The sequence below is a fragment of the Staurois parvus genome, unplaced genomic scaffold (assembly GCF_062004578.1).
Source record: "Staurois parvus isolate SC_StPar_1 unplaced genomic scaffold, SC_StPar_1.0 ptg001032l, whole genome shotgun sequence".
Lineage (NCBI taxonomy): Eukaryota > Metazoa > Chordata > Amphibia > Anura > Ranidae > Staurois > Staurois parvus.
Genome location: NW_028318828.1, coordinates 2,520,001 through 2,545,863, shown reverse-complemented (window position 1 = coordinate 2,545,863; position 25,863 = coordinate 2,520,001). Strand labels below are relative to the sequence as shown.

Sequence of the window (25,863 nt, the reverse complement as noted above, 5' to 3'; positions counted from 1 at the left end):
AAATTGCTTTGATCCACAATTTAGCCACATAAACTATCCACATGTCCTTGGAATGTGGAAGGAAACGGGAGTACCTAGAGGAAACCCACTCAGACAAGCAGAACATGCAAACTCCAGTCAGATAGTGTCATGCTTGGGATTTTAACAGACAGCCTCAGTGCTATCAGGCAGAACTGCTAACCACTTAAGCAGTGTGCTGACAACAGCTTATGCACTGTGCTGCCCATAACCCATTATTTATAAAATAGCAGTACAATATTTAAATAAATTTCCAGAAGAAGAATGCACTGCAATGTTTCTCTATGTCATGTGTACTTACCCTGTACACAGGTTTGCTGTTATGGTTGCCAATTCCTATCCTTACAAAGCAACCCGACACGGTCTTAGCAAAGAACGGCATATGACACCATCGCTCCAGCTTATGTCGCGATAATCTGACTTTATTAAGTTCTTCAGGCAAAGAAACAGGCAAAGACTTTGGCGGAATTTCTTCTTTTCTAAAGTGAAATAAAACAAACAGTAACTTTAAAAATACACTGAAGAAGGCTTGTGCCACTGCTTATGACTAAGAATATAGTACTCACTACTGGACCTAACTTAAACAACAACCCCACCCCAAATAAATAAAATGTGTTCATCTCTATGTTTTGTATACTCTCTTCCAAAAATAACAAATAATTGAAAGAGAAAATGGGTACATTCAAATGCCCAAGTTAATGTAGCCGAAAATTGGTCCTATGTGCAGGGACTTCTGTACAACGGCCCCGTCAGATTTTTGCTGCTCGATCAGCGCTGCCAGCTATAGCTGGTAGTTTTATTCGGTGTATTCTCCCCCTGTAAAAAAAAAAAAAAAAACAAGACCTATAAGTTAGGAGAACCCCATTGGACTTTAGAGGCAGAGAGGTATAAAGTATACAACATATTGAAAGACCACTTGTCAATCTTTATTTATACAGTGGATATAAAAAGTCTACACACCCGTTAAAATGTCAGGTTTCTGTGATGTAAAAAAAATGAGACAAAGATAAATAATTTCAGAACTTTATCGTCCTTTAATGTCACCTATAAACAACAACTCAAGTGAAAAACAAATTGAAGTTTTTTTTTTGGGGGGGGGGGGGGGGGGTGAATATGGTGCAATAGTGAAATTACCAAGAACTGGAAGGCAATCCAAAATTGATGAAAAGACAAGAAGAAAACTGGTCTGGGAGGCTGCCAAGAGGCCTACAGCAACATTAAAGGGGCTGCAGGAATATCTGGCAAGTACTGGCTGTGTGGTACATGTGACAATCTATTCTCCATATGTCTGGGCTATGGGGTAGAGTGGAAAGATGGAAGCCTTTTCTTACAAAGAAAAACTCCAAAGCCCGGCCAAATTTTGCAAACACACATCTGAAGTCTCCAAAAAGCATGTGGGACAGTGTTATGGTCTGATGAAACCAAGGTTGAAGTTTTTGGCAATAATTCCAAAAGATATGTTTGGCGCAAAAACAACACTGTACATCACCAAAAGAACACCATACCCACAGTGAAGCATTGTGGTGGCAGCATCATGTTTTGGGGCTGATTTTCTTCAGCTGGAACTGGGGCCTTAGTCAAGGTAGAGGGAGTTATGAACAGTTCCAGTCAATTATGACACAAAAGTTTTAGGCTTCTTCTAAAAAGCTAAACATGAAGAACTTAATCTTTCAGCATGACAAGGAGCCAAAGCATAAATCCAAATCAACAAAGGAATGGCGTCACCAGAAGATGATTAAAGTTTTGGAATGGACAAGCCAGAGCCCAGACTTGAGTATAGTGGCTAGATGTCGATACATGCATCTCCAGAGCCCTAATTTGGTCTTCCTCGCGTAAAAACAGCCACATTCACAGGTGCAGAGATAAATAACCCCCAACGCTCTGCAATTGGCATAGTGTCTAGGGGGAAAAAATATTGTCCCATTGGGGAGACTTATACGAGGTCTGATGTCAATGAAGGGACAGTAGAAACAAGACCCACGTTGAAATGTCCCCAGTCTTTTGCATGGGTCGCCTCTGCTATCTTCCAGATATTCACTGAGGACAAGTCTATCCCCCTATGGAGGGAAACCTACTATAAATTATAGCAGGTTTGTCAGGCACAAAGGCTCTCACCAATTAGTCCATTGTGAGTAAAGACCAATATGTCAACAACAGTTCGCTTTTATCAACACTAGACTCACTTGCTCCTCTAACTACACAAAATATCAGGCCCCGACCGTTCCAACCGTGGCAGACTAACGACACCAGAAATCATAAGAGACAGTCGAGCGCTGGAGCAATTGTGGCGTAAAACCAAATCTCTCCAAGCATTCACCCTATATAAATCTGCCTTCTTAACATACAATTCCTCCCTCCATGCTGCCAAACAATCCTACTTTGTCACTCTCATCAATAGCTTGTCATCCAGTCCTCGTCATCTCTCCCTCCACTTTTAGCTCTACTTTCTCCACCAGTACCTCACACACTGCTTATGAGATTGCAAATAATTTAAAAAACAAGACTGAAGCAATTTGTAGGGGCATTTCCACTGCACAGACATCTATCCCACTTAGCATACCTTATACTAAACCTCCCTCAACACTTTCCTCTTTTGACCTTGCTACTACTGAAGAGGTCACTTAAGTTTTCTTAGAATCCCATGTCACAACATGCCTCCTGGATTCTGTCCCCTCACAACTACTATGGTCACCCTCTTCTTCGATACTATGCTCCCTCACTCACATCTTCAATCTCTCCCTAACGGTGCCTTCCCCTCCCCTCTAAAGCATGCACACATCACTCTCATACTTCAAAAGCCCTCGTGGACCCCACCAACCTGAACAACTTAAGACCCCATCTCCCTGCTCCCGTTTACCTCTAAACTCTTAGAACACTTAGTCTACAATCGCCTGAGCTCCTATCTCACTGACAACAACCTTCTTGACCCTCTACAGTCTGGCTTTCGCTCACTACACTTCACTGTAACTGCCCTACTAAAACTCACTAATGATTTACTATCTGCTAAAACCAATGGCCACTACTCCATACTCTTACTACCTGACCTCTGTGGCTTTTGATACTGTTGACCATCCCGTCCTCCTCAAAAAAACTCCACTCTTTGCTTCTGAGACTCTGCTCTCTCCTGGTTCTCATCCTACCTATCGCAGCGCTCCTTCAGCGTTAACTGTCTCCACCTCTCTACTCCCTCTTTCTGTAGGGGTCTCTCAAGGTTTTGTCCTTGGACCCCTTCTTTTCTCCATCTACACCTCCTCCATTGGTCACTTGATCAACTTCGATGGCTTTAAGCACCATCTCTATGCTGATGACACACAAATCTATCTTTCTACTCTTCCCTTCAGTCTACTATCGCATTACTAACCTACAAAGTGACATATCAGCATGGATATCACTCCACTTCCTCAAACTCAATCTTTCCAAAACGTAGCTCATACTATTGCCTTCAGCCCGTGCCACCTCCCCTGACTTCTCCATTCAAGATCAATAATACAACCATCAGTCCCTCCCCTCAAACCAGGGTACTAGGTGTAATCCTGGTCTCCCATCTATCCTTTCAGCCCCAAATCCGATCGCTGTTAAAATCCTGTAGACTTCACCTCCCCATCATCTCCAAGATATGCCCGTTCTTAACCTCTGATATGCCTATTTTTAACCTCTGAAACTACTAAGCAACCTATTCACTCCCTGGTTATCTCTCGCTTTGACTATTATAACTCCCGCCTCATTGGCCTACCTAATCGCAGGCTATCCCCTCTTAAGTCTACTTTGAACACTGCTGCCAGACTCATCCACCTTACTACCGTTCCGTATCTGCCATCCCTCTCTGCCAATCACTCCACTGGCTTCCCATTGCCCAACGAATAAAGTTCAAACCATTAACAACATATAAAGCCATTTATAACTGCCCCAAATTACATCACCAATCTTATCTCCAAATATCACCCAAACCGTCCTTTCCGCTCCTCGCACGACCTCCTCTCTCACTCTCTTGTCCCCTCCAGGACTTCTCCAGAGCCTCCCCCCATCCTCTGGAACTCTCTACTCCAATTTATCAAAACTATCGCCGACTCTCCTAACTTTTAGGCGATCTCTGAAATCTTCTCTCTTCAGGGAAGCCTATCCTGCCTTCAGCTAATAATGGAATCTTCTACTCTTCCAACCAGTCCATCCCCCACAGTTACTACCTTTTATACCACTAGCCCATCCCTCCTAGATTGTAAGCTCCAAGGAGCAGGGCCCTCGATCCCCTCATGTTTTGCATTGTATTGGTATTGTTCTGTCACATGTTCTGTCCCCCTTTGTAATGTACAGCGCTGAGCGAACCATTGGCGCTTTATAAATACTGTATAATAATAATAATAATTCTTCCTAATAGTCCCCCACAGTTATTACCTTTTGAACCATTAGCCCCTCCCTCTTAAATTGTAAGCTCCAAGGAGCAGGGCCCTCCTAACCCACTTGCATTGAACTGTATTGTTGCTGTTGGCACTTTATAAATCCTGTATAATAATAATAATAATACTACTACGACTTCTTCAAAATCTGCCTACTCTGGTTGTGTTGGACCAAATATTTTGTGATGATCCTAGTGGTGTCCTGTTTATTAGTTCTCTTGGAGAACAATAGTTCATGTCAAGACAGAGAGGGCCCGTCTGTATGCCTTTAAGGAACTTTTGGTATAATCACGTTCTAGGAGGCGTGATCTAAGATGATCAGCCTCTTTACGGAACCATACATCATCCAAACAGTTGCGTCTCGCTCGTAAATATTGGCTGTACAGTATAGACGTTACGAGAGGTTTGGGATGAAAACTCAGATTACAAAATAGAATTCCCTGCAGTCGGTTTTTGAAAAAGTTCGCTAGTCAACACACCATCAATACCCTTTTGGATGCGAACATCCAAAAAGGTAACATCAGAAAGACTATGTGGCATAGTAAAATCAAGTTGAACTCCTTGTCATTCATAAAAGTTAAACACTAATATAGCAAGTCGATTGGTCTGTTCTAAAGGATGAAAAAATCATCGATATAGCGATGCCACATATCGAAAAATCGTCATCAGCCAATAATGGACGCTCCCCCAGGTACAGATTGGTGTAAGAAGAGGCACAACCATAGCCACATAGCCACATAGTGCCCATAGCCACACCCTGTACCTGGAGGTAGTCAGAGACGTCAAAAGGAAAAGACATTTTGTCTAAGGATAAAGTCCAAAGGGTGAAAAACTAACTCATCCATGTCAAAATCTTTGGCCCTTCTTTGGGAAAGTACATGGTGGATGATGGACTGTCCCTTGGAATGTGGTATCAAACTATAGAGGGCCTCCACATCAATAGTGACTAACGCTGTATCTAAGGTAATTGTTCAGCATCAGACCTAAATTTTCAGTTAACACCCCTCTACCTAAAATTCCAGGAGGAATTTTAGTGCTTTTGTGGACCTTGGGAAGGCCGGGGGGGGAGGGAGCCACTATGCACCAGTCTTGAGGACAGCAGCCATCAGGCACACACTTGTGACGTGGCGACACAAGACCTCTGCGCACCTCCATGTCTGCGGATCCCATGATTCACACCACGCCTGTGCGGTGGGCGTGCATTCCCAGGCTTGGGGACCGCATTGCCCATCTTGGGGGAATGTCCCTCCTCCTCTATTTAAATCTACCAGTCAGATTTTGCCTGCTGGGCATGCTTTAATGGTGATCGCTATACCCATATGGACTAGGTAAGACCATGTTTACTCACTTGCTGTGGCCTTATATATTGATATTATGATGCCCTCTTCTGACATCCATCTGATACAACATTTATTATTATTATTATACAGTGTTTATATAGCGCCAAAGGGTTTGCGCAGCGCTGTACATTAGCGAGGGGGACAGAACATGAGACAATACAATACAATACACAAGGGGTTCGAGGGCCCTGTTCTTTTGATCTTACAATCTAGGCGAGAGGGATTATAATCCAATTTGCTGATGTTAGTCCTATGCTATACATTTTAGACTGTTGTACCGCAGCATTAAAGGCCTTGTATCTATAATTACCATTGATTTTAGCCTTTATCTATACCTGCCACTGGACCAACAATGATAGCGGTTCTCTGCATTTAAAATATAGATTGGTCATACCTATGGGTGGTGATTCTCTAGGACCCTTTTAGCGGCCCTGCGGATTTTGGAGGTGTGGATACCAAAATACCATCAATTTGACAATCCCTGGCTTATGGTGGTTTCACTGTTTTTCCTTCTTGGATTGTCTGCATTTAAGCGGGCTTCATTGACACATGCAATGATTGTAAGTTTTTCCATATATTGAGGCATTTGCTTACATTGACCTGCCATGCTATATATTTGTTTATAAATTTTTAACACATTTTTTTTATGGTTATATATACGATTGATGTGACAATATTATATTATAGCACCACTAAAACAATGTGTTCCCCTGAGGAAGGAACTTGGTTCCGAAACATGTTGGGAGTAATGGGAAGAATACACCACTGTTAAGACATGTATCTACATTGGAATATCTGTAAACGATATGGGTATATGTTGTTCAATCAAGTTGGTGCATCACACTTTGCTGCTGTATTTTTTATCAAATTTTACTGGCCATGTGGCCATTATTAAGATTGACAATTGGTCTTTTAATATGTTATATGCTTTATACCTCTCTGCCTTTAACGTCCCATGGAGTTCTAACTTATAGGGCTTGTCTTTTTTGCATCACTAATAGAGATGTTGGCAGTTGTTACTTGTTATGCATTGTCAGGCTTACTCATCTTTTATCTCACCTGGTCAAAATACAATAGCTCAGTGGGAGGAATGCGGGAGCAGAATTTGTGATAGAGAAATAAAGTCCATTTTTTCTGTTTAATCCACTAGTTGAACGAAAAAAAAGCTGATTCAGGTGAGGGCTGCCTTAATCTCCTTGACTGCCCCAATTTAAATTGCCTTGCTGTGCCACAAACTTGACAAACCTCTTCTTAAATGTTTTTCTTTGTAATATATGCTAAGCTTTGCTCTTTGGGTTGTACACACTATACAGAAAATCATAGTTATCTGGACATATATAAAAAAAACCAAAATGAATGATAATACTATGGGGGGGGGGAAAGAAAACAAAAAAAACTTACTCCTCTTCTTCATCAGATGAGGAAGAGGATCTAGATGAACGATCACTCTTCTCACTAGACTTTTCATCTTCCTCCTCCTCCTCGTCATCAGAATATACTTCACTCGTCTTCAATGGCTGCTTTCGTGCAATTAGTTCAGCTACATAGATATTTAAATAGCTTAGAAAAGCAAATATAAATATAATTTCCACATCACAATTGATATGAAACTCATCAACATGCATAACAAAATATAGCCACAAAGTTGGAATATAAATAATTATAAATCCAAAATAAATTCAGGGCCAGTTCACACCCATATCACACAGGAACGCAGTCTTAATTCCTACACGATTCCTGTGTATTCCCCTGGAGTGAGATTTTGTTGAATGGGCTGCAAATAACACTTTATTGCACATAAAGTAGTGCATGCACTATTTTTGAAAAACAGAACAGAAATATGTAACTACCGTATTTTGCGCTCCATAAGACGCAACTGATCATAAGACACACCTAGGTATTAGAGGCGGAAAACAAGAAAAAAAATATTCTGAACCAATGGCCTGCAGACAGTACAGGAGATGACCAGAGACTGCGGAGACAGTACAGGAAATGACCAGAGACTGCGGACACAGTACAGGAAATGACCACGAGACTGCGGACACAGTACAGGGAATGACCACGAGACTGCGGACACAGTACAGGGAATGACCACGAGACTGCGGACACAGTACAGGGAATGACCACGAGACTGCGGACACAGTACAGGGAATGACCACGAGACTGCGGACACAGTACAGGGAATGACCACGAGACTGCGGACACAGTACAGGGAATGACCACGAGACTGCGGACACAGTACAGGGAATGACCACGAGACTGCGGACACAGTACAGGGAATGACCACGAGACTGCGGACACAGTACAGGGAATGACCACGAGACTGCGGACACAGTACAGGGAATGACCACGAGACTGCGGACACAGTACAGGGAATGACCACGAGACTGCGGACACAGTACAGGGAATGACCACGAGACTGCGGACACAGTACAGGGAATGACCACGAGACTGCGGACACAGTACAGGGAATGACCACGAGACTGCGGACACAGTACAGGGAATGACCACGAGACTGCGGACACAGTACAGGGAATGACCACGAGACTGCGGACACAGTACAGGGAATGACCACGAGACTGCGGACACAGTACAAAGAATGACCACGAGACTGCGGACACAGTACAAAGAATGACCACGAGACTGCGGACACAGTACAGGGAATGACCACGAGACAGCGGACACAGTACAGGGAATGACCACGAGACTGCGGACACAGTACAGGGAATGACCACGAGACTGCGGACACAGTACAGGGAATGACCACGAGACTGCGGACACAGTACAGGGAATGACCACGAGACTGCGGACACAGTACAGGGGATGACCAAGAGACTGCGGACACAGTACAGGGGATGACCAAGAGACTGCGGACACAGTACAGGGGATGACCAAGAGACTGCGGACACAGTACAGGGGATGACCAAGAGACTGCGGACACAGTACAGGGGATGACCAAAAGACTGCAGACAGTACAGGGGATGACCCAGAGACTGCAGACAGTACAGAAGAGGACCAGAGACTGCAGACAGTACAGGAGATGACCAGAGACGGCAGACAGTACAGGAGATGACCAGAGACGGCAGACAGTACAGGAGATGACCAGAGACGGCAGACAGTACAGGAGATGACCAGAGACGGCAGACAGTACAGGAGATGACCAGAGACGGCAGACAGTACAGGAGATGACCAGAGACGGCAGACAGTACAGGAGATGACCAGAGACGGCAGACAGTACAGGAGATGACCAGAGACGGCAGACAGTACAGGAGATGACCAGAGACGGCAGACAGTACAGGAGATGACCAGAGACGGCAGACAGTACAGGAGATGACCAGAGACGGCAGACAGTACAGGAGATGACCAGAGACGGCAGACAGTACAGGAGATGACCAGAGACGGCAGACAGTACAGGAGATGACCAGAGACGGCAGACAGTACAGGAGATGACCAGAGACGGCAGACAGTACAGGAGATGACCAGAGACGGCAGACAGTACAGGAGATGACCAGAGACTGCAGACAGTACAGGAGATGACCAGGGACTGCAGACAGTACAGGAGATGACCAGGGACTGCAGACAGTACAGGAGATGACCAGAGACTGCAGACAGTACAGGAGATGACCAGGGACTGCAGACAGTACAGGAGATGACCAGAGACTGCAGACAGTACAGGGGATGACTAAGAGAATGCGGACCTTTGAAGAGGGAGGGGGAGCGGGTACCTGAATTTGACAGGTACCCGCTCCCACTTCCGCGGAGTTGTCCTCCCTTCAGTGTGGGCACCGGGCTGACAGCCGGGTTCCCACTGCGCATGCGCAAGAAGCGCTGCGCTTTGTGATTGGTCCAGCGTCTTCTGGGACCTGTCGTGTCCCTGAAGATGGCGTACTATTCACAAAGCGTAGCGCTTCTCGCACATGCGCATTGGGCACCCAGCTGTCACAGCCGAGAGCCCACACTAAAGATGCTGACGTGGGAAGCCTTCGCAGCACAGGACCGAGGAACAGGTAAGGTCCTGCTGCAGAGAAGAGACAAGCGGCCAGCCCGGTATTCTGACACGGCGGCGCCGGTGGGAATACCGGACCAGCCACTCCATATTCGCTCCATAAGACGCACTGACATTTTCCTCCCTTTTTTTTGGGAAAAAAGTGCGCCTTATGGAGCGCAAAATACAGTAGTTACTGTGTCTTGCTAAACATCACAATCCTTGCGCTACATTACATACCGTTGTTATATCACCAGATATTCAATGACTGCAATGCCAAGCATATAGCAGTATAGGTTTTCACACTAATTTGGCCCAAATGGTTGAGTTTAACTTACTCCAATAAATAACTTTTTTTATTGTTTTGCAGAAACCAACTCTGTTCCTCTTGATAATTTTAAAAGGAGGGGTGGTGCAGTGAACTGCAATAAAATGCAGACATACTCCTCCATATATAAAATAATGAGCCTGCATGATCACAAAGTCTCCAACACGTTGAAGACGTTTAAGAAGGTAATTCTGGCGCGCAAAGATGAGGTAAACAATGTATATAGAGTGATACAAGGAATAGCTATGATGGAAAATACTGTGGTAGAATAAAGTCCATAAACAAACAGAAAAGTCTTTTTGGAAGTTTCTCAGGCAATCTGCCCAACGATTAGCGCAAATTAGCAGCAGCCATCCTAGGAACAAAGCCAACTCTGTATGCAAGAACAAAAAGGAAAGAAAAAAAAGGAGGCGCCCATCTAAGTGCAGTAATTAAAACTGTGTTTAATGGTAGAAGCACAAAAAAACTCACAAGAGTAATAAAAAAAACAAAATAGGCCAATTGAAGGAGCTAGATGTTTGGAACACGTAGCCAGCTTGTCCCATGTCTGTGCCTCCAGATCGAATTGACCCTCCGTCTGTCCCGGTGACGGCACTTCCATCGGTGCGCTTCAAGCTTGTTGTACGTCTCTTCCTGTACAGATGCCGATGGTTCGGCTTCACAGCACCATGACTCTACAGGACAAACCTCCATTGTGCCTTCACACATCTCCATCAGCCAAGCATAAATCCCCAATGCCACCGGTGGTGCCTGCTGGATGTTGAGGAACGATCATACCCTCTCACACACAGATGAGCTTGTTTTTTTCTTTTATTACTCTTGTGAGCGATTATCCTTTACCATTAAACACGGTTTTAATTACTGCACTTAGATGGGCACCTCCTGTTTCTTTCCTTATGTTGAGGAAATTTGAGTAGGTAGCTGTGCTTCCAGTTTTGGTGTAAGGTACCAACCTATATCTTAATTTTTGGTTTGATTCCCAACAGGTAATGCATCTAGATGCTTTCTTACAGCTTTGAACAGCCATTGTTGGAAAGAAAACAGTATCTAAATCTTCCTTCTATCGTAATAAAGCTGGAGGTTTACTTGGCAAGGACTGCTGCAAAAGAAGACTGTAGATCTAGGATATGCCACGTAGAAAAGGACCAATGAATGGAGACACAGGTCTTTATAGTCTAGGCCTGGGGACGATGTAATATGTAGATGTGAGGTCAGAAAAAGATTTCAATGTTTTGTTGGAATATAGGTGTAAGATGAGATGAACACCCACTGTAGACTAGGAGCTCAGCTCTGGAATAGCTGCTGATATATAGGTAATCCTATATACACAACCCTACACCCACAGTTGATCCAAAAGAAGACAAAACTCCAGCAAATCATGATTCAATTTGCTCCAACAAGAGAAAAGAATATTCCTTCCTGATACCGCAAGATGCAATCAGATATTCCCTGAGTCAACTTTACCTATAAATGTTAGTATCCAGGTATATTGTGTACATTTAGGAAAGCATCAAGGTCTTTTTTAAAGCAATCTACTGAGCTGGCCAGAACCAGCTCTTGAGGGAATCTATTCAACATTTTTACAGCTCTTACTGTGAAAGGTCATGTTCACTAGATCCAAGCAACATCTGGATACTTTGTGTCACTGACTTCAAATTTATAGAAAATATGTATTGTTCTATTTGAAGCTAACATTTTTCCTTTATAGGTGGCCACCAATGTTGTGCTTGTGACAAGATAACTGCTCTGTGATATGATTTCAAATCTGGTGTTCCCATACAGTATCTACATCACAAATTGGATACATAAAGTGAAAATTTGTGACTCTTAACTAGTTTTCGTTGCCAGATACAACTGTCTAGAAGTGGTTGCAGCTTTCTAATAGAAGATGTCAATAAAGGTATGGGGATAGCCTGAAAGAAAAAAACAATATGTAGGAGAAGAAACATCTTTGTGGTTGCAACACAGCCTACCCAGAATACTGCAGTTTGAGAAAGGTCTTTGCATAGATCTCCAATTTTGACTAAAAGCCGAGAAGTTGACTTTCAGGATCACAGAATAAGGGGTTGTTCACTTTATTCCTAGGTATGTAGTTTGAGAGGATGGTGCCCAGGGAAAAGGAAAAAATCTGTGAAATCCCAGCATGTAAATCGGGAGGGATAGCTATTGGTAACACAGCCGATTTAATTTCATTAACTTTGTATAAGGATATAAGCTATATTGTGACAGTATAATTATTACATCACCAACATAAAGTCCTATTATGTGCATCTTTATTTCAAACTTTTAGTTACCAGGTCTCCTCTGGTTGCAATATATTGCCAGTGACCCAGAATAAGCACAAAGCAAGGGAAAAAAAGGACACATTTACATCAGTGCACTGCAGTAACACGTTTTTACAGCAATGCTCGAAAATGCATTAAACCCAGTGCAATAGGTTACACAATGCACAAATTGAAATGATCTGTGCATTTTGGTGTGTTATGATATAAAAGAAAAAAAAACTGTTGTATATATGGTATAAATACATCATGGCACATTGCCAGCCACTTAAAAGTTTATAAGCTGCTTAATGCAACACAAGTTAAACGTGTGTTCATTAACACTACACATGCTGCGAACCAGTCCTTAATGAGACTGATGTGAGAACCCCTGGCCTGTTTTGATCAGTCTCCCAAAAGAATGGATCTACTCAAAAACACCATGAAAGCCAAATACCATTTTTGGAAGGAAAGGTTTGCAATGAAAACCTATGTATTATCCTATGTATTATCCCAGGAACAATTTAATTTACTTTAAAATGTTTTCCAGTTTTTAAAACAAATTTTAAAGCATGTCACCAGCGGTGAACAGGAACATCGAGTAACATACTCTCGGCAAAGGGCACTGTAATATGAGACATTAATTCTACAGATAATGGAAAGCAATTGGTTGAAGTCATGAACACTATCCTGCAGCCAAGATTAAAGTATTTCTTACAGAGCCATAAGGCTTCACGTTTAACTGAACTGACGAACATAAAGGAGCAACCAACTTCTCAGAGAACAACTAGATATTCAAAATATGCAGAAATGAATTTAACAAAAAGGGCCTGAGTCACAGAGCAGTATCACCACACATAAAAAGGTCCTAAATTAGTTCAGGTAAGATGAGAACAATTTAATAGATAATTGTTCAAGTTTTTGAGCAGGAAAAACCTGACAACCCAACAACAAAACAATGGGTCAAGAAGCAGCAATTTTTTTTTTTTTTTTTTTTTTAAACCTCACTGAGGTAACACTGAATACGTATTCCTAAGGCCCATCATAAATAGGATTTTCCAATAACTGTTGGAGAGATGCCCATGAAGATGAAAAAGTCAAGATATATGCTTAGATCACATATCTAAGTTTTGGGTCTCCAAACTTTCTAAACGAAGAGCCAGTTTACGGTCCTTCAGACTATAGCAGGGCAGGACTGACTGACACCATTGGGACTGAAAAAAGCCCCAGAATCAGTGGGAGTAAAGGAGTGTAAAAAACAAACACATAATTGGAATTAGGCATGGAATAGTTCCTAGTCAATGGAGTCAGTGGAGGGAATCACGCCCTATTGTTTGTATCAGTGGGAGGATTAGCATTTTATCTTTTAGATCAGTGGGAAGAATAATGTTCCTGGGTGTCAGTGGGAATTATGACCCACTGTTGGTGTCAGGGGCAAGAATGGTGCCTTATCATTGATGTCAGTAGGAGCAACAGTGCCTTGTATCAGGAGGAATAGTGCCCAAAGGGCTGGATAAATGCAAGCTAAAAAGCTGCATCTGACATGCGGGCCACAGTTTGGAGCCCGGTGCTCTAAATCCAAATAATGGGGGGGGGGGGGGGAACTCCCACAGATATTGTAAGGGTATATGTATATATATATATATATATATATATATATATATATATATATATATATATATATATATATATATATATATATATATAAACACTTTTACTATACCAGTCTTGTTCTTCCTCTTCTCTCTCTCTGCTCGTAACTCCTCCATTGCCTGGGATTTCTTGTCTAATTTTTCATCCCTCTTCGACCGTCTCTCTTTGTTATGCGATGTGACCTAAGAAAATAAATAAAAGCAGAAAATGTGAGCACACTTTTCCCAAGTTTGTTCATGTTCACACAACTTTCCAAAATGGTGTTCTAGTAATGGATAGAATTAAATACATACCACAAAAATTGTTGACTAACATATTTGGAAACCTCAAATCATTACATATGATCTTGATTCAAATAGTGCTTCAAAAGGTGATAAACTTGAGCAAATAACACAAAACTGACATGGTAACACAGTACATACATTTTCATAATATAAATTAAGAAACATGCAGATTTCTTATATGGAAAAATTAGCTAAATTTAACAGCCCTTCAAATATATGTAATCAGAAATGTGTTCCAAATAGGATGTCATTGAGCAGAACAAACTTCCTAAAGGAGTGTTGTAGGTGGAGCATATCCTATTTTAACCCCAGACATCAAGGGTCTGGTGGTCTCTATCATTAAAATGCATGGCGTCGTCATGCCAAGATCAAATGAGCTCAAAGGGCTTATTAAGATTGCCAAATCATTTGAAATCAATCATTCCGCTTAATGAAAATTTTTTAAATGTGCCATAGATGTAAAAAAAATAAATAAATAAAAAAAAATAAAAAATTCGGCCAGGACTGGCTAGCCAGGAAAATTAAACCCAAAAGCTGACTGATGCTAAAAAAGTCTTCAAAACCCCCAAAATTTTATAAATGGTTAACTTTCAACAATTGGGGATAAGTGGAAGTATCTACAAACTTAAAGAAATTGCACCAATTAAAGCTACATGAGAAATGTGAGAAAAAGACTTAGTTGTACAAAAAGAACAGAACATGATTACAGTTTGCCATTAAGCATACAGGCAAAAGACTAGGCCTTCTGGAACAAGGTACAATGAACCAAAGAAAAAAACTTTGCTTGGTCATAGTAACCGTAGATCAGTGGTTCTCAACCTTTCTAATGCCGCGACCCCTTAATACAGTTCCTTATGTTGTGGTGACCCCCAACCATAAAATTATTTTCGTTGCTACTTCATAACTGTAAGGCGTCAGAGGGGGGAGGAATAGTGCCCCGTCGCTGGCGTCAGAGGGGGGAGGAATAGTGCCCCGTCGTTGGCGTCAGTGGGGGGAGGAATAGTGCCCCATCGTTGGCGTCAGTGGGGGGAGGAATAGTGCCCCATCGTTGGCGTCAGTGGGGGGAGGAATAGTGCCCCATCGTTGGCGTCAGTGGGGGGAGGAATAGTGCCCCATCGTTGGCGTCAGTGGGGGGAGGAATAGTGCCCCATCGTTGGCGTCAGTGGGGGGAGGAATAGTGCCCCATCGTTGGCGTCAGTGGGGGGAGGAATAGTGCCCCATCGTTGGCGTCAGTGGGGGGAGGAATAGTGCCCCATCGTTGGCGTCAGTGGGGGGAGGAATAGTGCCCCATCGTTGGCGTCAGTGGGGGGAGGAATAGTGCCCCATCGTTGGCGTCAGTGGGGGGAGGAATAGTGCCCCATCGTTGGCGTCAGTGGGGGGAGGAATAGTGCCCCATCGTTGGCGTCAGTGGGGGGAGGAATAGTGCCCCATCGTTGGCGTCAGTGGGGGGAGGAATAGTGCCCCATCGTTGGCGTCAGTGGGGGGAGGAATAGTGCCCCATCGTTGGCGTCAGTGGGGGGAGGAATAGTGCCCCATCGTTGGCGTCAGTGGGGGGAGGAATAGTGCCCCATCGTTGGCGTCAGTGGGGGGAGGAATAGTGCCCCATCGTTGGCGTCAGTGGGGGGAGGAATAGTGCCCCATCGTTGGCGTCAGTGGGGGGAGGAATAGTGCCCCATCGTTGGCGTCAGTGGGGGGAGGAATAGTGCCCCATCGTTGGCGTCAGTGGGGGGAGGAATAGTGCCCCATCGTTGGCGTCAGTGGGGGGAGGAATAGTGCCCCATCGTTGGCGTCAGTGGGGGGAGGAATAGTGCCCCATCGTTGGCGTCAGTGGGGGGAGGAATAGTGCCCCATCGTTGGCGTCAGTGGGGGGAGGAATAGTGCCCCATCGTTGGCGTCAGTGGGGGGAGGAATAGTGCCCCATCGTTGGCGTCAGTGGGGGGAGGAATAGTGCCCCATCGTTGGCGTCAGTGGGGGGAGGAATAGTGCCCCATCGTTGGCGTCAGTGGGGGGAGGAATAGTGCCCCATCGTTGGCGTCAGTGGGGGGAGGAATAGTGCCCCATCGTTGGCGTCAGTGGGGGGAGGAATAGTGCCCCATCGTTGGCGTCAGTGGGGGGAGGAATAGTGCCCCATCGTTGGCGTCAGTGGGGGGAGGAATAGTGCCCCATCGTTGGCGTCAGTGGGGGGAGGAATAGTGCCCCATCGTTGGCGTCAGTGGGGGGAGGAATAGTGCCCCATCGTTGGCGTCAGTGGGGGGAGGAATAGTGCCCCATCGTTGGCGTCAGTGGGGGGAGGAATAGTGCCCCATCGTTGGCGTCAGTGGGGGGAGGAATAGTGCCCCATCGTTGGTATTAGTGACACAAATGATGGGGCACTATCCCTCCCACTGACACCAATGATACTTACCTTGCTGACTCCTGCTCCAGCCTGGGCTCGCTCTCTCCCTCTCCCATCTACAGCCTGCATACCTGGCTGCAGCAGCAACATTTGCACTTACCTGTCAGCTGTCTTCCTTCTCTGGCCGCTCTCCTCTTCACTCGTTCCTGCAGCTCCCTCGATCTTCTTCGATCTCCGCGCGCTGCCGCTCGGCTGCTCCTCTCCAAGCTCCACCTTCTCGCCGGTGATTGGCCGCCTGTGTGCCTCTCCTGAGCTACAGTTCCGGTGGCCAATCAGCAGGGAGGAGGCGGTGACAGGGGTAGCATATCATCCCGCCCACACATCGCCGGAGACAGGAGCGGTGTCTCGGTTCCTAAGACCATCGGAAATATGTGTTTTCCGATGGTCTTAGGCGACCCCTGGGAAATGGTCATTCGACCCCCAAAGGGGTCGCGACCCCCAGGTTGAGAACCGCTGCCGTAGATGGTTTCTGTAGAGGACGACCGAAATCTTTTTTGTATTTTGTTGAAATTAATCTGCAAAGCAGTCAGTTTGTCTCAATTAATCTAAGTTCCTGTATCAGCAGGGGGTAAGAGATCTCCACAGGAAGAGAAGACAGCACAGTGTCCAGCAGCTGGAGAGGAGAAAAAAAAAAAAGGGACGGGTGCCTAAGGCTCGGCTGAATTCAAAGGACAATATAATAACCCTATGCTGGAAGAAAGGGTCAGACCTTTTTTCTGAGTTTACTCCTGTGATGGACACAGGAGCTGAGGGCTGCATGTCTTCCTAAAAAGGGAGTTAGAAGATACACAGAACTGCTGACAGATATTTATGGGCTGTACTTCACTTTAAACTGCTGCAACTTGTAGTTCCATACTGTCTACACAGCTTCATGGACAATGGGACTCTGCTCTCTTCTCTGCTTTTCCTGCAGTGGCTGTGTGGTTCAGATGCTGCGGCCCTGCCACACTGCCTGGACTTCCTCAGATGCAGATACTGTTGACTGGTGAATCCCTGAACCTGTTCTGCATCTATAGCTGCTCGTCCCTCATTGTGCCTGGATTGAGGTCCTAGACTCTGGACCTGCTGAATCCAACTGCTGCCCTGTACCCTTGATGTGCCATACCCCTGCTCCTCGGATCCCTGCCCTGTGCTTTACTCAACCCACGTCTGCCTGGATCACTGCTTTGTAGACTAACTTCCTTGTTTGCTGTCACATATTACCGTCCTGGGGAATATTCTCCCTTGCGGTGTCTCCAGGCTGCCCTGTGGACCATCTCCCTTGTTTGTTGTCCCACACTGCCGTCCTGAGGAACACTCTACCATGTACCTACTGTTTGTTCTGTGGACTAGTTCTACTACCTGTACATCAAGTCCCCCAATGAATGCCCGCACATCAGGCTTCTTGTGATTTGCTTTCTGTGTGCTCTCTGCTCTCCTAGTTCGTCACAGTGGCCAATAATCAAAAAGACAGAATAAACTCATAACTATAAAGCTTGGTAGTGCAAATGTTATGGTTTGGGGCTGCTTTATTGCTTCAGGGATCAAAAAGAAGGCAGCGGGTTATGGATAGCCCTAATTAAAGCCCAAACTTGGTTCCTATTGACATTTGTTAGGATTTTGAAATAAGCAATTTATGCAAGGAAACCCAGGCAAGTTTTTCTTGTGCAAGTTATTCAAGGGTATCAACTTTATTCATAGGTGTGAAGATCTAATGTTTGCCCATTTAAATGACACTGGGTGGACACCTATGTACTCTACTCCATTATATCAAATTTACAGGCAAGTCAAAACTCCTTTTATCTTAATTGTACAGTACAGGTCACAGGCTAAGTATTCAGACTCTGGAAAATTCCCAAGCAATGAATAAGCGTTGGCAACAATTAAACATGCAGAACCGTGCCAACAGACCCAGCAACAAGAGTCAGAAAAACCCAACTACATAGTAAAACGGCAAGAACACAGCATCTGAAATCTTTTGGGCATCCACTGGCTAGAACCTATAAAAAGCTGGGCTACAGAGGCCTGGTGTCAGAAAGCCCAGAAAACATCCACCGCTGTGGTGGAATGGGTGCATTTGTGCTTGAGAGTTTAAGAACCATTTCTTATCCACTCAGTGAGAGTGGACTTGGAAGCAGTGTTTTCCTTTGAGGTCCTGAGGACAGGGCAATTAGGGAATCTCTTTCTGATCGAAGTTGTTGCTTTGAGGTAGACTCTAAAGGTTGCAAGTCCAGGCAAACATAATTACTTTTGATGTTTTGGAGCAGGGCATAAGGATGGCAGGCAATCTCCTCATTGAGGTTGAATACCACCTTAGGAAGAAAGGATGGCCTTGGTTGTAAGACTACCCATATATCATTGTGAATGAGGAACAGCTCCTTGCAAGAGAGCCACAAAACTCAGACAACTCTAAAAGATGAGATAGCATTCAAAAAGGTCAATCTGCAGGAGAGATCATCTAATGCAATAACCCTGTTTGTTTTCTCTGCAGAGCAGAGGTACTTAGCAATTTATATGTAGTAAAATAATTGCATTTCCGTGTAGGGTGTACTGTGGAAGACCAGATAGAGTGAACGCAGGGTCCTGGGTTTGAGCAGAGAAAACAAAGCTGAGATCCCAAGGAAGCACAGGGTGCTGTAAGAGGGGCTTGATGCAAGATACACCTTAGATAAAGTCTTCAACAAAAAGTGCAAAGCCAGAGGTCTTTAAAAATGAACAGATAATGCCAGACCTTGACCTTCCAGAGTGCTTAAAGGCCATATTCTGCTCAAGGCCTGATTGTAGAAAGGACAGAAAGCAAGGTACAGAGTTATCCCTGTTTGCACAGAATGTTCACACAAGGCAAGAGAACAGGGGTCATCTGCTAGAAGTCTGAGTACCTGGCTCCTTTGGGACAGTTTGGTGCAATGAGAATCAGCGTCTTCCTCCCTTGCTCTATCTTTTGAAGAGATAAGACAATTTGCCCTGGGGGAAAGGCATAAATTAGCCTGAACGGAGACCAGTAAATTACCAAGGCATCCAAAGCCAGCACTAGAGGATCCTTGGCCACAGCCATAAACAGGTAGTTTATTGTTGAATCTGGATCCAAAAACGTCTACCTCCAAGTACTTCCTGACATAACAGATTGAAGATGTCTGGGTGAAGGGCCCAAACCACTTGATCCAGGTGATGGTAGCTGAAGCAGTCCTGGGATGTGGACAGCAGAGATTGCTATGCAGTGAGTGTTTGTCTATGCTGGGAGCTCCAGGACGATAATGAGGAGCTTGGTTTCTTTAGTTGACAATGCACCCTGGACTGTGAGGGCCTGGAAACCTCTTCATCAGCCTGAAAGACTAGTGACTGTTCTCACCTTCCAGTTTTAAGGAAGGAAAGACTTGCCTAATGTTAATGTAAACCCACAACAGTAAAATCAGTCTGTATATGCAGTAAAGCATTCTTGATATACTCACTGTGGACCCAAAGGGGTTAATAATTTCCATTGTGTTAAAATGCTGTTTGATCCTGTCTTCCCTAATCCTCCCCTTATTCCAGTGCCCCCCTCTTGTCTACTGACCTATCGTGTGGAGACACTCCGCACATGCTCAGTTGGTGTGCATTGCTAGAGAGGCTTTTTTTTCTTTTCTTGGGAGAGTGCATGTGATCAACACAGGGCCAACCAGCAGTGCCCAAACAGGTCAGGGGTTCGCATCCTGCTAGAACAGAAGGAAATCTCCTACTCCAAGCTTTAACCAATGCTCTACTGGATACCGATAGAAGTCATAAGACTGCTCTAACTGCTGATGAAAAAAGGTACTTAGCAATTTATATGTAGTAAAATAATTGCATTTCCGTGTAGGGTGTACTGTGGAAGACCAGATAGAGTGAACGCAGGGTCCTGGGTTTGAGAACACTTTAAGGCTGGGTTGAATATCCACCAAGTTATGGGGATTCCTTGCTTGGCTGGATAGAATTATGGGTAGGTCAAAAGGGGAGGAGAATGCTGGTTCCAGGTTCACAAGATGTTGCACTGGAGACGTCTTGAATTAAACTCTACAAATTGTACAACCTCAAGGCATGGTATCATGAAGCCAAGGACTCAAGGAGAATCTCCTTGTGGGATGTCTGGGAGAGAATTTTCTTCTTTGGAAGAAAGACCTTTTGCCTGGGCTGTGTCCAGGATCAGACCCAAGTACTCTAAGCAAAGAGCAGTTTTTTTTTCTTCTTAGAAATAAACAAATGAAAGCCTGGAGACATCTGGATTGTTCTGTGGGTGTTCGCAGACAGATGGGAAGGAGATCCTTAAGGATAAGGAAGTTTAAATAACATGTGACCTGGAGTTCTGAGAAGGGCAAGAAGATGTACTAAAACATTAGTAAATACTTAAAGAGCAGGAGATCAAAATACGAACTAGAAATGACTTTGCCACTGCAAGGCACAAAACAATGGTAGGGAGCTATAAACAGGAATAAGCAGATAAATAACTAGATGTCTACAGATATCAGGTATTTCCCTCGTCTGAGAAAGTCAATAATTGATCTTGTGGATTACATGTGAACATTTGGAATTTGAAGGCATTTTTGTTGATGGATTGTAAGTCCAGAACAGGACAAAAATCCTCGGTGAACTTTGGTACCGTGAACAGGTTTTAATAGACTCCTTACAAGGGTACTGGAACAACTCTACCCTGGGACAAGAGATGGTACAGGGCATTCTGCAAATCAGACTGACCTTTGGAAGGTTTTGGTTGATTTGAGAGAAGAAAGCGGTGAGGAGGCAGAGTTTGAAACTTTATTTTGTACTACTGAAACCACAGGTCTGGGACATTGACACAAAAGAGGCAAACTGTAAAAAATGTCACCCCACTTAGAAGTGAGGGCGCTCCTTGCTTGGGAAGAGGGCTTTGAGAGCCTAGTCTTGCACTGAATGCAAAGGCTGAACTTAAGTTTTTAAGAAGTTGAAGCCTTTATATGGCTGTTAGGTGCTCTGCGTTCAAAAAAGGTAGCAGCTTCTAAGAGGGGTTTTGGATTCTTCCACTGTGGAAGTAAAACCTTCCATCCAAATGAGGTCTGTGATTAGTCAAAGGCCCCCGCAAAAATACAAAGGCTTTGAAAAGGCAGGCCCTTTTTTACAGACAAGATACAGCTGTCGAGGTTTTGAGCCACAAGAATCTGCACATATGAATGGAAATTTGAGCCATTCTGTGAATTTTTGCCATCCCATGTCCTAGGGCACCCACACAAAAGAGCAGAGTAGACATTAACTGCTGCAATTGCTCTGTTAAAACACTGCCCTAAAAAACAGAATCAGATTGGCTGTTCATTGCCCTAGTCCAGTTACCTGCAGTTTGATATACTGAAACAGATCACATTTTAGTAATTACTGTTTCATTGGGTAGACTTGGGCAACAATGCTTGGAGTGGTGAAAAGCTGAGCTGTGTTTTTATCACCCCCTGCAGGGAATCTGCTCACAGAATCTGCCCTGTTTGAAACAGTGTTGGCTTACACAGGAAGGACTGGTCTTTAACAAGAGGATCGCCCCAGGTACCCCTATCAACATGATTCCCCTGATCACAAAGACCTAAAAGTAGGGCAAGCACCTCAGTTAAAATCCATGGCCTGTGGACTGACAAAAGGGAAGGGCGCAAAATTGTTAATTTCAATCGCCCATTGTAAAACGTAAATAGAGTTGATGAGGCAGAAGGGTGGTAATGTGTAAGTAAGCATTCCAGATGTCTATTGAAGGCAAAAAATCCCCCAAGATGTTCAACCTATAATTTTCCACACAGTTTTTGAACCTATAGGAACAAGAAGTGTTTTCAGATGCATAATGGGCCAGACGCTCTTTCAGTATGGGAACTGTTAAAAGGTTTTAGTAGAAACCTTGAAAGTATATTTTTCTAAGTACAGGGATAATTACCCTACGAGAGAAAAACTGCTGGACAACAGCAAACAAATCTTGCTACTGTGATAGGTTTGCCATTAAACATGGAGGAGTTCGAAACTCAAGTTTGTAGCCCTTGTAAACAACTCTGACATAGGAAATATCCTGGGACATAAAGGCCAAAAGATATCTTTCTACTCTTTACAACTGTGGCACCCCATTGTTGGAAAGAGGCCTTGGTACCTGTTTTGGCTGGTTTTGAGGACCATATCTTCTTACAAATGTAAGTTCCAGTCTTAGGCTTGGCACTGGATGACAGAGGGATGAGAGGAACCCTAAATTTTACAAGTTTTCTTAGTAGAGGCGAAGCCTCCTTCTCGAAGAGTCTGGGAAAAGAGTACTTATACTTCCTCTGGACTCCTTAATGTACTTATCCAAGGAGGGACCAAACAGGCATTTTCCTTCAAGAGCATCCACTCAAGGGGGTTAACAACTGGAGAGTGCACAATTTGGTGAATCTCTACAAAGAAACCAATACGCTTCCAGTTTTTTTGTCAAAGCTTTATTTAACAAGCTGAAGTTAGAAGCCGAATGACTACCAATCACAGCTGCACCAGATTTTGCACTCTCCAGCTTAAGTAAATCACCCCAAGGCGTTTCTTCCATGGGGAAGCTGACTTGCATTTAAGACTGATGTATTCCATGTGTGTGGATGATGAGAAGACTTGTTCTGTTGGTTTGACAAAGTGGGTTCACCAAGCCATTCCAACAGTAGTGCAAGGCTGTAGGTAACGGCTATAACTGACTAGACAAAGGCTTCTATAAGAACAGAACTACTATTTTGGGTCCTGAAAGAAAAGGTCTGGAACACTGCCACAGTCATAGCGGGCAGGGCCCACAAGAAAGCCAGCTTAACTCCTTCATGCCTAAGGGTAAAATAAATCTGAATGCCTAAGTAGAATTTTGCAACTTTAGCTGTGGTGATATGTACATCTTCACATGTCAGTTTGTTCATCCAGGTGGATTAATCCTTGTTTATTTTCAGGACAAATTGGGCTTTCATTTGGTGGTAAATGGTAATGGATATTTGTGATTCTTTTTTCCATTACCAAAGGAAAACTGGGCCAAAATGGTAAAAATGTTTCTTTTTAATTTGGCTGTATATTTCTTGCTACTACCATAGTAAAAAGGAGAAAAAGACCAAGGGAAAGAGATCCACTGGCAAAGAGGTTCCAATGAGGACAAACCGTGGCTAGAAAAAAAGAACAAAATTTATTACAAAGTCAAAAATCAAAAATACACTAACAAAATGAATGAATACCACTTCCACCTAACAGACAGAAAGCTAAAAGGACAACGTTGTCATGGAGGAAGACAGCCCACGTTCCGGGATCCCTGCTCCCTAAACATGCACACGTACTCCCACAAAGAAAGATGAAATAATTGTAGAAAGACTTTTCTTTTCAGACCACTGAGAGCAGGGACAGGAATAAGATAAGAAAACAGGTAAAAAGGCTACTGCCATAACCTACCACCAAAGAACAACCCAAAATTTCTCCTGCTCCTGACGATTGCAAAGATACCACGTGTGTATGATGAGGTTTGTACCCACAGTACAGCCTAGTATCCATGCCACTGACATGGATACTAGTTAAAAAAAATCTTGACCACCACATTCTTGAGATTGTGAACCAACCTGACCAGCTTCCAGGAGTACTACACACCAATGACTGCCAACCCAGTTTGAATCTGCTTCAGGCTTGTCCCCTTAAGTTCTCACAAAGTTGTATTACCACAGCTCCCAGCTGACACTGCCCTGGCGATCACCATTTGGAAATGTGGTCATATGATATTTAACTGATTTGAAGTATTAAAGTCCCTCTGGTCACCACTGAGATTGGAACTACTTTATATATTACAAGATACCACTAGGTTGTTATATACTTGATATTTTACCTTGCAGATATTTTACATGGATATACTCCTAAAGAAGTAATGTCACAAAACGAGTCGAGATTTTGGATGCAATTTTAATGTGATTATGTATTGACATTTGGATTGTATATGGTCAACTGTATAACAAATTGTGTATGAAATGGATTAATATGAATTATTACAAATTAGCTTGTTACCATTTTATCCTCTTTTTCTAAGCAAATGAGAAGTTAATGAATTAAAAGTTAATGTTGTAGACTAGTTAGTTATACGTTGGTTGTGTGTTGTGCTTCATTTAAAGTCCCAGGACAAATAAATTGGCTTTGAGTACACGCCAATGACGGCAGAGCAGAAGCAATGCTACCTAGTTCCATAAGAAGCCTTGATTGCCTACAGAGCAGTAGTAGAAAGTGCTAATTGGAGACTTACAGGAAGAAGTCTTTATCTGGGGCAGTCAGAGCAGTAGAGATCTGACGTATCTGTTACACAGAGCGGCTGCAGGTTCAGTACAGAATCACTGTACTAGATATGCAGTGGCCGCCTGGAGCATGAGTGGGGTTGCAAGTGTGACCCCTGATGCTACACCAATGCCTAGTGCCAACAGTAATTGGCCTGACAAAAGCCCAGGTTCGAGGATGCAATTTCTAGTTGCCATGGTAACCTAGCGCCTGGGATTTGTTGAGCCCTGCTTGAAACGTATTACAGGATTTGCTCGTCTTAAACTGAGAGAAACTTGCAGTAATTTAAATAGAAAGACTCATATCTTTCTATAAGGTCGTCCTGTTATATAGTTTTCAATACCATGTCAGACATATGCATCATTGTAAAAGAACATATTCCAAACCTTTTTATTTTTCCAGTTTTCACAGGAGAAAAAAAAAAACAAAAAAAATAAAAACACCTTTTTCCCCAGGTCTTCCCATCTCTATGTAGGATCATCACAACAGCCCTTTTATGCAGGAAAAAAAAGGGGGGGGGGCAAAATCAAGGGTCGATTCAGGAGGGGAAGTCGAAGGGCATGGTGTTGACCACTGCTGCTTAAAGCCTGCCATTGAAATCTGGCATTGTGTCAGAAAATTCTGCTCTAGGATCAAAAGAGGCAGCTGGTGTGGCAGACAGGCCGGCGAAAAGCAGAGAAACATAGCAGGGGAGGGTGATACCATCAAAGGAAAGGGTACTCAAAATCAGAATGCAACTGCAATAGCAGAGAGAGAACACCTCAATGCCAAGAACTTATAGGCCACAGTAACCCAACATCCCACCGAGAAAGAAGAGGCAGGCAGGGCACAACGCTGCAGTAACCCCACTGAAAATGAAGTGAGGCAGCTGCACAAGGCACCAATTTGGGGGGGGGGGGGCAAACAAGTGCAGCAGAGCCACTGCAGGAGCGCTGGCAGAAACAGCTGGCACCAAATTAAAAAAAACCCTGGC

At 43.9% G+C, this 25,863-nt stretch overlaps 1 protein-coding gene across 1 annotated transcript in view; it reads right to left on the bottom strand.

The window, feature by feature from the left end:
• Positions 1–319: 319 nt before the first annotated feature.
• Positions 320–25,863, bottom strand: part of RTF1 (RTF1 homolog, Paf1/RNA polymerase II complex component) — a gene marked incomplete at its 3' end in the record, with an annotated part of 142,978 nt that continues 117,434 nt past the window's right edge. The window contains exons 6-8 of the mRNA XM_089657824.1: positions 14,050–14,161; positions 7,154–7,292; positions 320–497 (exon numbers count right to left, since the gene is read on the bottom strand). Coding sequence (XP_089513950.1) covers positions 320–497; positions 7,154–7,292; positions 14,050–14,161 — 429 coding nt within the window. The remainder of the gene's footprint in view (positions 498–7,153; positions 7,293–14,049; positions 14,162–25,863) is intronic.